This window comes from Gekko japonicus, unplaced genomic scaffold (assembly GCF_001447785.1).
Source record: "Gekko japonicus isolate JY-2015 unplaced genomic scaffold, Gekko_japonicus_V1.1 scaffold93, whole genome shotgun sequence".
In the NCBI taxonomy this organism is placed as follows: Eukaryota; Metazoa; Chordata; class Lepidosauria; order Squamata; family Gekkonidae; genus Gekko; species Gekko japonicus.
The window spans coordinates 1,617,334-1,632,328 of record NW_015160838.1 but is presented as its reverse complement, the minus strand read 5'-3'; the positions used below and the strand labels follow the sequence as shown (position 1 = coordinate 1,632,328).

The window sequence follows — 14,995 nt, the reverse complement described above, 5'->3', positions numbered from 1 at the left end:
CCCTACTATGTTGTGCATCTTTTTAGGAACCCTCTTCTTTTGAAATGTTGAGAGACGAGATTCTCAAGAAGTTGAATCCTGAGACCAATATAGCATTCTGGGCTTTTTCTGCATTCTCCCGTATCTAATAATGTTGATTGTACTGGTGATTTTGAAACTGAAAAATTAATAGTCAGCTGAGCCTTTTGTGTAGTGTGTGCACACACGCCCGCAGTCTGTTGTTAAAAAAAAACAAACCTTTCAGGTGAGGGGAGCTAAAACCTGCCCTTTTCCATTGGAGAACTGTCTGGTCCTGAAGACCTTGGGGTTCGTTTATGTAGATAAACGCAGTCACTCAGCAAAATAAATTCTGGACACGAGATTTAAAAAAGAGAAGACTACCGGATTTAATTGAATGAAATCAATTGAAGTTGAAGGGATGTATGCAAAGCAGGAAAATATCCAGTTATAATAAGCAGTGGCAAAACAATCAGTAAAAAGCCAGGTGACAGGATCAATGAAAACAATAACTCACTTCTGTGAGGCCAGTTCTTAAGAAAAGTCCGTTATCCGGTTGGAGAGAATCAGAATCGTTCCAACACAGAGTGTAGCCATCCCCACCCTGCGAAGCCTAATGAGAGTGAATGGCAACAGTGGCTTCCGTAATGCGGCCAGCTGATAAGAATTCAACTCCCTAATTAACCCTTCTGGCTTGTAAAAGGATTAGGGAGGTTTACAAGGATGATTCTCCACCATAACAAAATCTTGCAGCCGAATATAATTATGCTGCAAGTAGATTGCTTCCAGTGACATGCAAGGCTAGGCCCTTATAAACCTAAACAACCTCTTTTCCTTACAGGGACCCAAACCTGTACCTTGCTTTGTTTCCTTTAGCATTTTTTCTCTCAGCCATGAAGTCAGAAGGACTGGGAGAAAAATGCTTAAATGTGTTCACTATTTGTAAAGTGTGTGTGTATGACCTACAAACACTGAACTTGTAGCTGTCAAGGTGGTTTACAGCATAAAAAGAAGCAATTAAACAACTGGAGTAAAAGCCAGCACTGAAAAAGAAAGACAGCCTAAAAAAGCACTGGGGCGCATCAGAGCAAGGCGTTGGAGCAGGGTATGGCTCTTCTTGCCCATGTGCTCAGATTATTTCACACACACACCCCCCCGTGTCCTTTATACAGGTGGGTGTCTCGATATGCTCTTAAAATGGGCAGAGAGGTACTCTCCTATCTGCTAAAATTTGCCAGGGAAAATTCCGTGGCGAAGGAATCCTAGTGGGTAGAAGCAAAAGGTAGACCGAAGTATTTAATTGAAGCCAATGGAAAGGAATAAAATAATTAATAATAGCCCAGGCTAGTCTGATGCCATCAGATCTTGGAAGCTAAGCAGGGTCGGCCCTGGTTAGCACTTGGATGAGAGACCCACCAAGGAAGTCCAGGGTCGCTACGCAGAGGCGGGCAATGGCAAACCACCTCTGAACTTCTCTTGCCTTGAAAACCCCATGAGGTCGCCATACGTTGGCTGCGACTTGATGGCCCTCTCTACCACCGCAATAATGAAAATCTGGAGCCTGTTTCAATGAGTTGGGCTTTTGCTGGTGGCGGCGGAAGGTCCTTTTCTGTTGCTTTCAAATCATATAATTGCAAACAGCATTTGCTGAATGGCCGTAACAATAAAACTGAGCTGAACAGCTCTAGCTCCAGCCTATCCACCCGCAAACAAGTAGATTGTGAAACTCAAGCCAGCTGGGGCGTGGCGTGGGCCACATCTGCCAAAGAAACGCCTGTGTGTTAAACACTTAATTCTGTTTGTCTTTGCAGTGAAATGCAGGCTCTGGAGCCAGTCTGTATTACTCTCGGAGACCAGCAGACTCTGTGGGTCTTAGACATCTACGGGAACCTGTGGTTCAGAACGGGCGTCGCCTCAAAGAAACCGCAAGGGGATGATAGCCACTGGTGGCAAGTAGGCATTCCTCCTTCTTCTTCTTTCAGTGTATGTGGAAGGGCCCGTAGCTCAACGACAGAGCACGTCTTTTGCACACAAGGTTCCAGGCATCATCTCTGGTCAGTGATTTTTGGGAAGGGGAACAGCAAGTCTCCAACAGTTCTCATCATGAGACAGCGGAGGATTGATGCCTGTCAAAGCAGACAATACTGATCTGACTTGGGATCAGGCAGTTCCCCCCCCCCCAAAAAAAAAATTCCAGTTGTTTTTTAAAAAAATACTTTATTTAGTTTTGTATTGTAGAGCCAAAAGCACTTTTATACATATATATTCATGTTTTTGAGGTCTTACATATAATATGTTTTCCCCACCATTTATACATTCTCATTCACTTTCTTTGGAATATCATTTCATCTTTGCCACGTAATAACATTGTTCGTTTATCTAGTTCTGCTATTTCCAGCAATTTCTTTGCTATTTCAATTCTAGAGGGTAGTTTTCCGTTTTCCAGCATTTCGCTACCATTATTCTTGCTGAGGTTAAGAAATTTCCAGTTTTTATTGATAAGATAAACAAGAAAAAGCAGGAAAAAGAAACAGGAAAACATGCATAAAATAGAAAAAGACTTCCGATTTTCTCTACAACAAATAAAAGTTTGATTACAAAGTTTTACCTTTCTATATATGAAGAGTAATAAAAGTACTTTATTTAGTTTTGTATTGTATAGCCAAAAGCACTTTTATACATATATATTCATGTTTTTGAGGTCTTACATATAATATGTTTTCCCCACCATTTATACATTCTCATACACTTTCTTTGGAATATCATTTCATCTTTGCCACGTAATAACATTGTTCGTTTATCTAGTTCTGCTATTTCCAGCAATTTCTTTGCTATTTCAATTCTAGAGGGTAGTTTTCCGTTTTCCAGCATTTCGCTACCATTATTCTTGCTGAGGTTAAGAAATTTCCAGTTTTTATTGATAAGATAAACAAGAAAAAGCAGGAAAAAGAAACAGGAAAACATGCATAAAATAGAAAAAGACTTCCGATTTTCTCTACAACAAATAAAAGTTTGATTACAAAGTTTTACCTTTCTATATATGAAGAGTAAAGATCTCTCTCTTTTTTGTATCCTAATATCTTAATCATCAAAACCACAAACCATCAAATCATTCTTACCTTTTTCCTGCAAAAAGTCTAATAAGGGGTTTCTAGTCCATAATAAATGAATTGTCTTTTCCCTAACCAATGAAGTGAGTTTAGCCATTGCTGCAAGGTCCAACATCTTCTCCAACCATTCTTCTATTGTAGGTATTGTTGGACACTTCCATTTGCGATCAGGCAGTTTCCTATGTGAATAAAAAAAGATGTATCACTAAGGGGGGTATTTTTTTTGTAAAAGAATGGGAAGTTGTCACATGCATAGCTTTAAAGGTAACCACTTTACATATTGCAAACACACTTGGTTCCCAGTGAAGGTGTTCCTGGGCCTAGGGCTACTGCCTTTATAAACTGGTTCACAGAGTCCCTTCCTTCCTCCTCCTCATGAAAGCTTCCAAAACAAAGCAGAGAGATCAAAGCTCTATGGGAATTCTTAGATGACTGGAAGAAAGCCTCAACTTTTTCAGCCTCCAGTATCAGTGTGTCCACAAAACATCCAGATTGTTTTCTTCAGCCACGTCTCCAGCTGAAGAATGAAATGAATGTTTTTCTCTTTCTTATGTAGAACAGCAGTGATGTTACCTGGTTTTCCTGTCAAAGGTTCTTTGCCCCTCACCTGTTTTGCATATTCTCTTTCAAAGGAAGCCACTAGGTGTACTTTGACTGCGACATCCAGTCCTGTCAGAGGAACTGCAGTGCCTCTTTGATTTGTTAATTTGAGAGCCAGTTTGGTGTAGTGGTTAAGTGCACGGACTCTAATCTGGGAGAACCGGGTTTGATTCTCCACTCCTCCACTTGCAGCTGCTGGATGACCTTGGGCAAGCCATAGTTCTGTCAGAGCTGTCCTTGAATAAGAGCAGTTCTGGAAAGAGCTCTCTCAGCCCCACCTACCTCACAGGGTGTCTGTTATGGGGAGGGGAAGGGAAAGGAGTTTGTAAGCCACTCTGAGTGAAGGGTAGGGTATAAATTCAGTCTCTTCTTCTTTTTAATCTGTCCCTGCTTTTCTGGGATAGTCCAGACTGAGTTTTGCATTAACGTATGAAATTGTTCATTGCGGAGCTCTGGCAGTTGTTTTTTCCCCATGCCCTTAGTTCTGAAAGGTAAAGCTCAGGAAGCATGCAGGATTCATTATTGCAAGAATTGCCTGAAAAATTGGGGAGGGGCTCTGGCTCTGTGGAAGAGCCTCTGCGTTTGCATGGACAGGGTCCCGGTTCCAGGTTCAATCCCTGGCATCTCCGGTTAAAAGGATTTGGTAGTTGGTGATGTGAAAGACCTGTGCCTGAGACCCTGGAGAGCGGCTGCCAGGCTAAGTAGGCAATACTGACTTCGATGGACAAAAGGTCAGACTCAGTATAAGGCAGCTTCATGTGTGTTCAGGTCTCCTGTTTTTCATGAAGTTGCCAGAGTGTAGTACCATGCACCCAAAAGGAAGCTCCCCATTCCTGTCAATTTCAACCAGAGAGTTAAACCTGTGGCTAACTAGCTGAACTAAAAATCAGGCCTGTGTACTGTATGTTTTCTTGTCTCTAACAGCTGGAAGGGGTGGTTGCTTCAAACAGAGGCCTGGCAGGTGCCTTGTCTGATCCTTGATCCCGCCAGATAGTTCTTGTGTCTTCTTGAATTAAGCTGGTCATCTTGTATTCTTTCCCCCTACTAGGTAAGCATTACAGATTATGTAGTGTTTGACCAGAGCAGCCTTTTCCAGTCCATAATCCAGGCAACGCAAACTGTAGCCACGGCCGCTCAGGCTCCCGTTGAGAAGGTAGCCGACAAACTCCGCACAGCTTTCTGGTCGCAGCAGCTGCAGTGTCAGCCAAGCCTGCTCGCAGTCAACAGCAGCGGCGTCTGGATCTCCTCTGGCAAGAATGAGTTTCATGTAGCTAAGGGAAGCCTGATAGGTACGTGCAATTGAGTTGCTAGAATGTTTGCAGTGCTGAAGCTGTCCCAGTTGAGCCTAAGAGCATGGCGATGTCTCTGTGTTCATGCAATATAGAAAATTTGCAGAAACTCCCATTTTGGCCTGTATTTGGAGTGTTAAGACAGTATGTTGGTCACCATTTAGGTATGAGTGCCACAAGTCCAGCACTGTATGACGGTACGAAGTTTGAGTTCAGTGGCACCTTTGAGACAGACAAAGTTTAATTCTGGGTCTTTGTAAGGTTGATGGAGTTCCATACCATGCGGCATAATGTGGTGCCTTCCATGGGGATAGATTCAGGCGGGTAGCTGTGTTGGTCTGAAGCAACAGCACAAAGTTTGAGTCCAGTGGCACCTTTAAGACCAACAAAGTTTTATTCTGGGTCTTTGTAAGGTTGATGGAGTTCCATGCAGCTTAATGCGGCGCCTTCCATGAAGATAGTGCCATTCCTGGGCTCACTATCCTGCATAACTATCCTGTGCTTTGATGAAGTTTTCTTTGAAGCCTATAAGTAGTCACGCAGCAGGGTTTCAGGCAGGAATGTAGGACTATGGCCAGACCACAGCCCTCTTCCTGCTGTCCCAGCGTGTCTTAAGCCTGTGCCACTTGCAGTGCTTGTGCTGCAGGTACTGTGTGTGTCTTAAGTGCCGTTAAGTAGCTTCTGATGTATGGGGACCCTATAAATTAATGTCCTTCAACATGTCCTGTCGTTAGCAGCCTGGCTCAGGTCTTGCAAACGGCTTCCTTGATTGAATCCATCCATCTCATGTTGGGTCTTCCTCTTTTCCTGCTGCTTTCAACTTTTTCTAGCACTATTATCTTTTTCAGTGATGTCTTCTTCTAATGTGACCAAAGTATGATAGCCTCAGTGTTGTCATTTTAGCTTCTAGGGAGATGCCATTCATATTTTAAAACCAGTTGCCTTTTGTATTCTGCCTAGGTCAGGGGTGTCAAACATAAGGCCCGGGGGCCGGAACCGGCTCTTACCCGGCCCACAAGCAGCTGGTATGGATGGAAATGTAAGGTCCTCCTTCTTTTATGGTATCCCTTGGAAAAAAGTCTTGGATATGATTAAATACATTTATTGGGGCTTTTGTGGGTTCCCCCGTAAATCAGTTGTTTTCACTTCTAGGAATCAATTGCTTTTGTTTGTATTTTGAGTAAAAAAATAATATTGTTAATGGGGTTTGCCTGTGCCCTTTATAAAGTTTATATCTCCGGTACCTGGCATTACATTTTATGGTACACGGGGGCCAGCCTGACAAAGTGACATTTATGTAAGATCCAGCCCTCATAACAAGTGAGTTTGACACCTCTGGGCTAGGTGGTCTCTCATCCAGGGACTGGTGAGACCCAAGTTTGCTGCATTATGTGTCTTTGGACCATGCTCTGAAATTCTTCCAGAGCTTTTAGAACTATGTCTTATTCTCCCCACCGCCATTTTTCTGAGGAGACTATCTGATCGAAAACATCAGCCTTTTTTTAAAAAAAATAACTTTTTATTGATTTCCCAACAGCTTTAACCATTGAATCATCTTACAGCACAGTATTTTTAAAATAACAATTAAAATTATACAAGAACCATTCTCCAGAATACACATTTTATAACATCCCTTCCCCTCCCCCCCTTCGCAATCTTATGTTATCATTATCTAACACAACCTCAGGGTACCAAGAAGATACAAAGCATCAGCCTTTTAATTGCATGAAAATGAAACGTTTCCGGAGTTGTGTGTTTCTCTTCTTCAGAAGCGAGCTCTTAACCAGCTTTGGTTGGGTCCCCATCTTTGGAGAACAGGACTGGTGAAATCCTGTTGTAGCAGTCATGCCAAAGGAGAGGAGCATGATGCTCCTTTTCCTCCTGACCGGAGAGTTGGTTTCTTCAATAACATCATGCTGTGCTGATTCGTTCCAAGAAATGCCTATGAAAACCCTGTGCTTTTACCATTTGACAGAAGAGGCATTCAGAGCTTAACACAAAATAACTTGTACTGGTGTGGTTCAGGACTTTAGCCTTGGTTGATCTGGCTACTACTGAAATCCAGTAGCCAAGATGCATGGTTGCAATCTAGCTGCTATGCGAAGAACTGCTTTCAAAATCTTAAGGCCCTGTGACTGTTTTAACTTCCATATTTTACCTAATGGTTGCCTCATGAAAGCTTATGCATTCCCCTCCACCTTAAAAGCTTTGTTGCCTCATGAAAGCTTTCAGGTGCCACTGGACTCTGGTGGTGTTGTTTTTCTTATTGAATGCCTGGATATGCCTCCTAGTGGCCAAAGGGGTCACTGCTACTTTCTGTACCTTTATGAGCCATAGATTGATGTTTAAGTCTTTCCACCTATCACAGTGCACACATTTCTACCAATATGCATCTGTTCTGCCTTGAATACCTTAAATCTACAAGTCACAGAGTGCTGGAGTTTGAAGGCACCTTGGAGGTTGTGTAGTCCAAGCCCTTGCTCAGTGGTTCTAATCCTGTGGTCCAAGCCCCACCCAGTAGTTCTAGTCCTGCTCTCTGGAGCAAGAAAGAATGCAAGGAAAACTATAGAGAATTTTGCCTCTTTGTTGAGTGGCACTTTCACCCACTCGTGTCTGTGCAGAGCTGTGTGTTGACATCGTGAGCACTTCCAGAAATACCTCGTTTTTAAAAATTCTTGTGCATTCCCTGGCTGCAGTGAAGACTTATTTGAGGGCACAACTTTACCTGAGCTTGCCATGTTCAGGCATCCCTAAAATGAAGTGTGGGTTGTCTGAGGGTAGTACCCACAAGCCACATTAGCTTCTTATTTCTACTGTTCAAGAGTTGGAAGAACATTAGTTTTGATGGTGTTTTGCCTGTCGTCATTCAGCAGCCTCTCATTTCTGCGAGGCCTGGATGGGATGGGTTTCCGGGAGATTTCATCACCAAGAAATAATTTCCCCCCATCAATAAAATACTCCCAAGCCCTATGCAAACGGATTCTGAATTAATTCCCCAGAGCCTCTGTGCCATGTCTTGATTGAGAGGTGCCTCGACTGTATCAATAACACTGAAAAAAGAAATAAAGGATTCATCTTCTGGGGAAAGGAAGACATTTGGGGGGCATTGTCAGGACATGAGGCAGAAGTTGATCAGTAAGTCACAATGATTGGAATATGTTTCTTGAGGAGCCCAAAGGAGAGCCCTTGAGGAAAATTTAGGTCAGAATTTGCATGGCAGACTATGCGGAACTCTGTGGTGTTGTCTTAGGAAGCAGATCACACACGGAGCTGCCTTATGTCGAATCAGTCCATTGATCTATCAAGGTCAGTGTTTTCTACTCAAACTGGCAGTGGCTCTCCAGGGTCTGAGGCAGGAGGTCTTTCACATCACCTGCTACCAGATCCTTTTAACTGGAGACGCCGGGGATTGAACCTGGGACCTTCTGCGTGCCAGGCAGAGGCTCTTCCACGGAGCCACAGCCCTTGCCTGAATGATCTCCTGTTTGTGCATCTACTTTAGTAGACACGGACATAGTTTGAAACAACCATAAGCAGAGACTTGAGAATCTTCTGTGTTTCTGCTGTATAATTCCAAGGAAAACCCAGGAAATTGCACTAGGATGTGCACGTTTCCTTTGATGGGTTGGGGCCCTGCAATATTCTAAATTAAAAATGCCTGCATGGAGGCTTCATTTGGGGGAGATACTGGTAGGAAATTATCTAAAGGACCTTGGTTGAAGTTATTTTGTTTTATCTGAGTACACAGATGGAGTATATCAGTTGCATCACCAGCCCAATGCTGCTAAGCATGAAATTTTCTAATACGGCAAGAAAAGTACATGCTGGAGGCAGTTATTCAGCTGTAAATGTTTTACATGTGGGCTGTCTTTTCTCCAAATTCCTTATTCGAGGTTCAGTTTAGATTAGGTCTTCAGCCAAATTTCCTGCATTGTGCAAAATCAAGGAGAAACCTGAAATAACCGAAGGGTTTTTTTGACTGTTTTGTCTTTGGAGAGCTATATGAAAAAAAAATGCTGAGCATAGCTGTTCAGATCATTTGGGAGTACATTTCGGAAAGCAAAGCTGGGAATGTGGCCAGTGCGAGGTTCTAAAATTTGTTTTAGAATCTAGCAAATGATCTGTGGGGGAAATGCTGACTTCAGTTTAAACTGATCTTTGTTACCTTTAGTGTTGGAGAACAAAAGATACTGATTCTCTGGTGCAGTGGAGGGTTGCATTCCTACCCAGGCCATTTCCAGGTCACCTAGGTTTATGCTGTTTTTGTGGACAGCTGTATTTTATCAGTAGTCTGTATCTCAGTATTCAGTCTCAGTGTTTTTGTCTGTAAAATGGGAATAATGTTCAGTGATTCACATAACACTTCCCAGCAGTGATTTGTGCATTGGGTTTATCTGCGGGATGTCCACATTCAAATTCTTTACATAGCCTTGAAAGTTGACTGAAGTTCTTAGGGTGCATGTTAAGTTGCATTGGAACCTGTCCTTTGAACAGGGTGCAGCAAAATACAAATAGAACACCACAAAAGTCTCTTTGGTGAATGGTGTTACAAAAAACAAAATGTTCAACACAACATGCATTTTAAGTGACATTAAGTGAGGGGAAGTGTGGAGGCACAGTCATCAGCATTGTAATGGGGAGGGGGTTGTAGCTCAATGGAAGAGCCCCTCTGCATGGCATGCAGAAGGTTGGTCCCAGGTTCAATCCCTGGCATCTCCAGCTAAATGGACCAGGCAGTAGGTGATATGAAAGACCGCTGCCTGAGACCCTGGAGAGCTGCTGTCAGTCTGAGTAGACAGTACTGACCTTGACAGACCGAGGGTCTGATTCAGTATAAGGCAGCTTCGTGTGTGTCTCTTCCAAATCCAGAGTAATTTTCATTACTTAAACCAGGAATGAAAGATGAAATACAGCAAATGTAGAAATCTTGGGGGCACCAAAGGGGGTTTGTATCTAAGCTGGTTGCACCGGGGGTGTCTTTGTGGTTGAAACTATTCCGATTTCTTTCTCCAGGTACGTACTGGAATAACGTTGTGCCTCGTGGCACTGCTTCAGCCACAAAGTGGGCCTTTGTGATGGCTTCTGCCGCTCCGTCCAAAGAAGGTAAAAGTTTGAATGCCTTTGTGCGTCTGAGGTAACTTTATAACCTGAAACTTGGGTTATGCCTTTCGTGTGCACGAATTTACCCATTCAGTAATTACGGTAAACAAAAAGAAATCCTTTCAAGTGCAGAGTTCAGGCAGAAGGTTGGGACATTATACATAACCAAAACGAAGAAAATACTGTCAAGCAACGTGCACGCTCATTGATAGCCTTCACTCTGCTTTGTGACGCCAAGTAATAAAAAAGATTGTTGTTAACTGGCTCTTCAACCATTCATTAATTTAGAAATCATGTTTAAAGTTCCTAAATTATTAAATTATGGCTTGAAAGTTTACAATTTATCAGGACTTCCGGTGGACGGCGACTTGCGAGGGTTGCACCCCATTGAGCTCCGATAGGGGTGAGTCAGATCAGGGCGGCAGGGAGGGGGATCGGCTGGTCCCGACCTCCCCTTACGGTAAACAAAAAGAAATCCTTTCAAGTGCAGAGTTCAGGCAGAAGGTTGGGACATTATACATAACCAAAACGAAGAAAATACTGTCAAGCAACGTGCACGCTCATTGATAGCCTTCACTCTGCTTTGTGACGCCAAGTAATAAAAAAGATTGTTGTTAACTGGCTCTTCAACCATTCATTAATTTAGAAATCATGTTTAAAGTTCCTAAATTATTAAATTATGGTTTGAAAGTTTGCAATTTATCAGGACTTTCGGTGGACGGCGACTTGCGACGGTCGCACCCCATTGAGCTCCAATGGGGGTGAGTCAGATCAGGGCGGCAGGGAGGGGGATCGGCTGGTCCCGACCTCCCCATGAAGCTCTTGAAGGGAGCTTCTAGCCTGGAGCGCCGAAGGGGCCACTCCCAAAGTTTTGGCTTGGGGAAAGTGAGCTCCTTTTTGCTCCAAAAGTTCCCGCTGTTCCAAGGCCAGCAATGGCGCTCAGAGACGTTACCGGACCAGAGCGTACAAGGACTTAACTAAAAAGATTGATCTACATGACAAAGCAATTAAGCGCCGAATGAAACAATGAGTTAAGTTTCAAAGAGAAAGACATATATAAAAAGGGTGGTGGAATAAATATTGGCACAGTGAAATGGCATAGCTCCAAAGGGGAGGGGGGGACTTGCGGAGGAAAAACCCTACCCAGTAGCAAAACTACAACGTAAAGAAGCATGCCGGGCTTAAGCTATTAACCACCCTATTCAGAGCATAACAGCGTTCCGTGCGCCTTGGTGTTTAGTCATGCCGGCCACATGACCACGGAAACGTCTACGAACAGCGCTGGCTCTTCGGCTTTGAAACGGAGATGAGCACCGCAACCCTAGAGTCGGATTCGACTGGCTTTCAAGCAAGGGAACCTTTACCTTTTTTTTGCAGAGCGGAATACATCTGGGCCAATTACCTACAGCACAGAAAAGATTTTAGAACTTTTATGAACTTTTACCAAAGTATAAACAATGTCTCAGCGAGAGGGAAAAATGGCATCCAGAGGCAGAGATTCTGCAGAAAGTATCAGCACAGCATCACCAGTCACAAGACCAGAAAATACCAGCGAGTTAGCCACTGCAATTTCTGAAGCCATGCACCCCCTGCTGGACCAGCTGAGGAACCTCAATCAGAAATTTGATTATTTACAGAAAGAGATCAAAGAAACTACAGCCAAATCAGAAAAGTCAGCCAAAAAGATAAAAAAGGTTAAAATTAAGACCAAAGAAATAGATCAAAGAATGGACATTGTAGAAAAAGAAAGAGCTTCTGAAAAGAAGGAAAAGATTGACTTTTTATTAAAAGCTGAACTCTTTCTTAGACAACAACAAACCCCGCCCAAACAAAGAAATGGAGCAGAGAAAGGGAAGGCAACAGAAAAAAACAGCGAACAACAGAAATCTGATACAGAGAGTCCATCTTCTACAGCTACTTCCGTGTCTTTGGGTGAAATTTTTGACTCTGACTCTGATTTCAACCTAGGAGTCGCTGCTCCCAAATCTTTCAAAGTAAATCTCCCCTGGTAAAGAAGAAGAAAAGTAAAGCTAAGAAGAAACCTAAGTGAAGATCTGAGATGGTTTATGCTGATATTTAATGAACTCATATTATTATCCAGATGTGTTATAATACCAAAAATGCCTATTTGAACACTTTTATTACAATTTAAATAAGTGAACATAATTTCTGTCATGTAGACATATATCAAAAGCATATGAATAACTTATCAAAGTACCTTGTTACTCTCTTTGTAGTTTTTAGTTTTGTAGTGGGTAGTAAGAAAATCAATAAAAAAATTTAAAAATCACAATTTATCTTAAATTGTTCCTCTTTGCCTCCATGAATGACACTGATTTTAGCTGAACATTCTTAATTTCCAGCGTTTTCCTGTTTCTTTAGTAGTTAGGGTAGAATTCACTCCTTAGCAGTTGGGTGTTTTGTTGTTCTTAACTTGTGTTGGGGCTACAAATTTTATTTTAAAGCAGTGCCTGCCATGTTGGAGAATCTGGCTGGCTTTATATGGATTTGCTGGTAGGGTGTCCAATGCTGCCTTGGCAAATGCCAGGAGATTTGGGCAGCACTGTTTGGAGAGGGTAGAGTTTGAGGAGGACGGGATGTCACTTCTGGGTACCACTCTAGGCTGCCTCTCCCTACTGTCTGTGCCCTTTGCCACAGAGGCCAGAGGCAATTCTTAAAGTGTCAGTATATGGAGGCCATTTTTCCCTTGTCCTCAGTTCCTCAGGGTGTAAGATTGGGGATGGGGGCTAGTAATTCCCTACCCTGGTTGGGCGAACAGGAGGCCTATTTGCCAGATATAAGACATATTTATAGTAAATTACCTTCTTTTAAAAAATCTTATAGCATGAGATAAAGACCTTATTTGGTGGATTTTATTTCTACTTAATTTCTAAAGGATATTTAAAATCATAAAATGTGGGTGTCTTACAAATGTTGAGTGACCCACAGTTTGCACTGCCTTTTATTGTCTTTTCGGGCCTTAAAAGAAAGATGAGTTGGCCAGCTTTTACAAAATTGCACGCAGTGTTTTAGAGCAAATACCAGAATAATGACTTTTGTATTCTCATCCCTAACAGCTAAAATGTATGGTATAAGTGGACATGATCTTAGCATATGAAATGGGAAAGGAAGGGTCTTGAAGTAGAAAACTAGCTATTAATAATGGCATGTGGAATATTTATTTTATTTATTATTTTATAAATATTCATACCTTGCCTTTCTGCCCTCATAAGGGCCACTAAAGCAGCTAACAAATGAAAAACATACATTATACATCTTTAAAAACCAATAAAATCAACAAAAACACATCATTAAAACAACTAAAACCAGATCCAAAATGCATACAGAAGCATGTCTTTATGTTTTATGTATTCTAAAACATTGGTCTGTGGCTGTCATGTTTAGTTAGCTAGTGTGGCGTAGTAGCTCAGAGCAATGGACTCTAATTTGGAGAACCAGGTTCAATTCTGCACTCTTCCACATGAAGCCAGCTGGGTGACCTTGGGTCAGTCACAGGTCTTTCAGAGCTCTCTCAGCCCCCGAAATAAGTCTAGCTTGCCACCTAGTGGTGCATGATGCAAAGAACTTAAGGCTGCCAATCTTCAGATCTCTTGGCTATAATACACACAATGCCATATGATAATTATTTAATTAATTAGACCCTTAAACCTGCATCCAGTGAACTGCAAGTGAGTCGACACTCACAGAATAGCTGCCTATTCTGCCCTCCCTACATACCAGAAAAGGCACTCTGTATACCTGGTGACCCTTAGGAATGGTGTGATCTGTGGCTCAGGATTCCTCCAACGGGAAAGTGGGAATCAGCAGAAATTGTCCGGAAAGGGGGAATCAGCAGAAATTGTCCTCTCTCTCATGCACACACGCACACATGTCCAAGCAAAAATGCCCTTCTCACTTGCAAAAACAGGTTTGGAGTCAAGCCTTAGTTGGGTAATTTGAGCGTTATTCTTTTATTAGAATTCCTTTGCATCACAAAGAGTGGTGTTGTCTTCTGATCTGCTGTTCATACCTTCTCCAAAAAGCTATTTCTGTTTTATTTGTGCTGCAGCTGCTTGACGCTTAGATAGCAACTTTTTTTTTTTAAGAATTATGCCTGATTATAGAATCTAGTGCCTAAAGTAGTTCGCATCTCACCTGAGACACGAACTCGCTGTCTTTCAGTCTCTGTATCTGTAAAATGGCCATAATAATGGTCTGCCTTGCAGGGCTGCTTTATGATTTACTGAGATACTGTGAGTGAGATGATTCGAGTGTCCTTTATAAGTAGTAATATTGTTGATGACATTATTAAAGCAAGGATTTTTTAAAAATGTAAATAGATGTACTCAGAATATTGTTTTGGTTGTTTTTTAAATAAATGCACAAGTCTTATTAGTGGCCTTGCAAGATGCTGATCTCTAGAAAAACAGATTTAACAGCTGAGGCTTTGCCCTTCCCCACAGGAAGCTTTCTGTGGCTGCGGCAGAATAACAAGGACCTGTTTTGTGTCAGCGATCAGAACCCGCAGTTCCACCCTTCAACTGTTCAGCTCCCCCTCGATGCTGAGATGGTGCATTATTCTGCTTGTCAGGATGCCATTTGGGGCTTGGATTATCTGGGACAGGTCTTCATAAGGACGCTTTCACCGACTTGCCCGACTGGGATGCACTGGACCAAACTGGACCTTTCTCAGCTAGGTATGGTTTCTTGTGCGCTGCGTTCAGGAATTCCAAATGTTGATGAGGATGCATGTCTTCTGAAAACTCCATGAGATAACTTGGCGTGTGGGCTTCAAAGCTTATGCTGCTGTGCTAGATGCAGGGTGAACATCCACATGTATACACTTCAGAATTAGTGCTGGTGTTTGGAGGAAACTACTTTGTTTAGTACAGCTGTCTG

General features: G+C 42.5%; 1 protein-coding gene across 1 annotated transcript in view; it reads left to right on the top strand.

Moving 5' to 3' along the window:
• Window positions 1-14,995, top strand: part of TECPR2 (tectonin beta-propeller repeat containing 2) — an 82,412-nt gene that overhangs the window by 32,231 nt on the left and 35,186 nt on the right. The window contains exons 13-16 of the mRNA XM_015418494.1: window positions 1,809-1,950; window positions 4,756-4,996; window positions 10,010-10,099; window positions 14,560-14,793. Coding sequence (XP_015273980.1) covers window positions 1,809-1,950; window positions 4,756-4,996; window positions 10,010-10,099; window positions 14,560-14,793 — 707 coding nt within the window. The remainder of the gene's footprint in view (window positions 1-1,808; window positions 1,951-4,755; window positions 4,997-10,009; window positions 10,100-14,559; window positions 14,794-14,995) is intronic.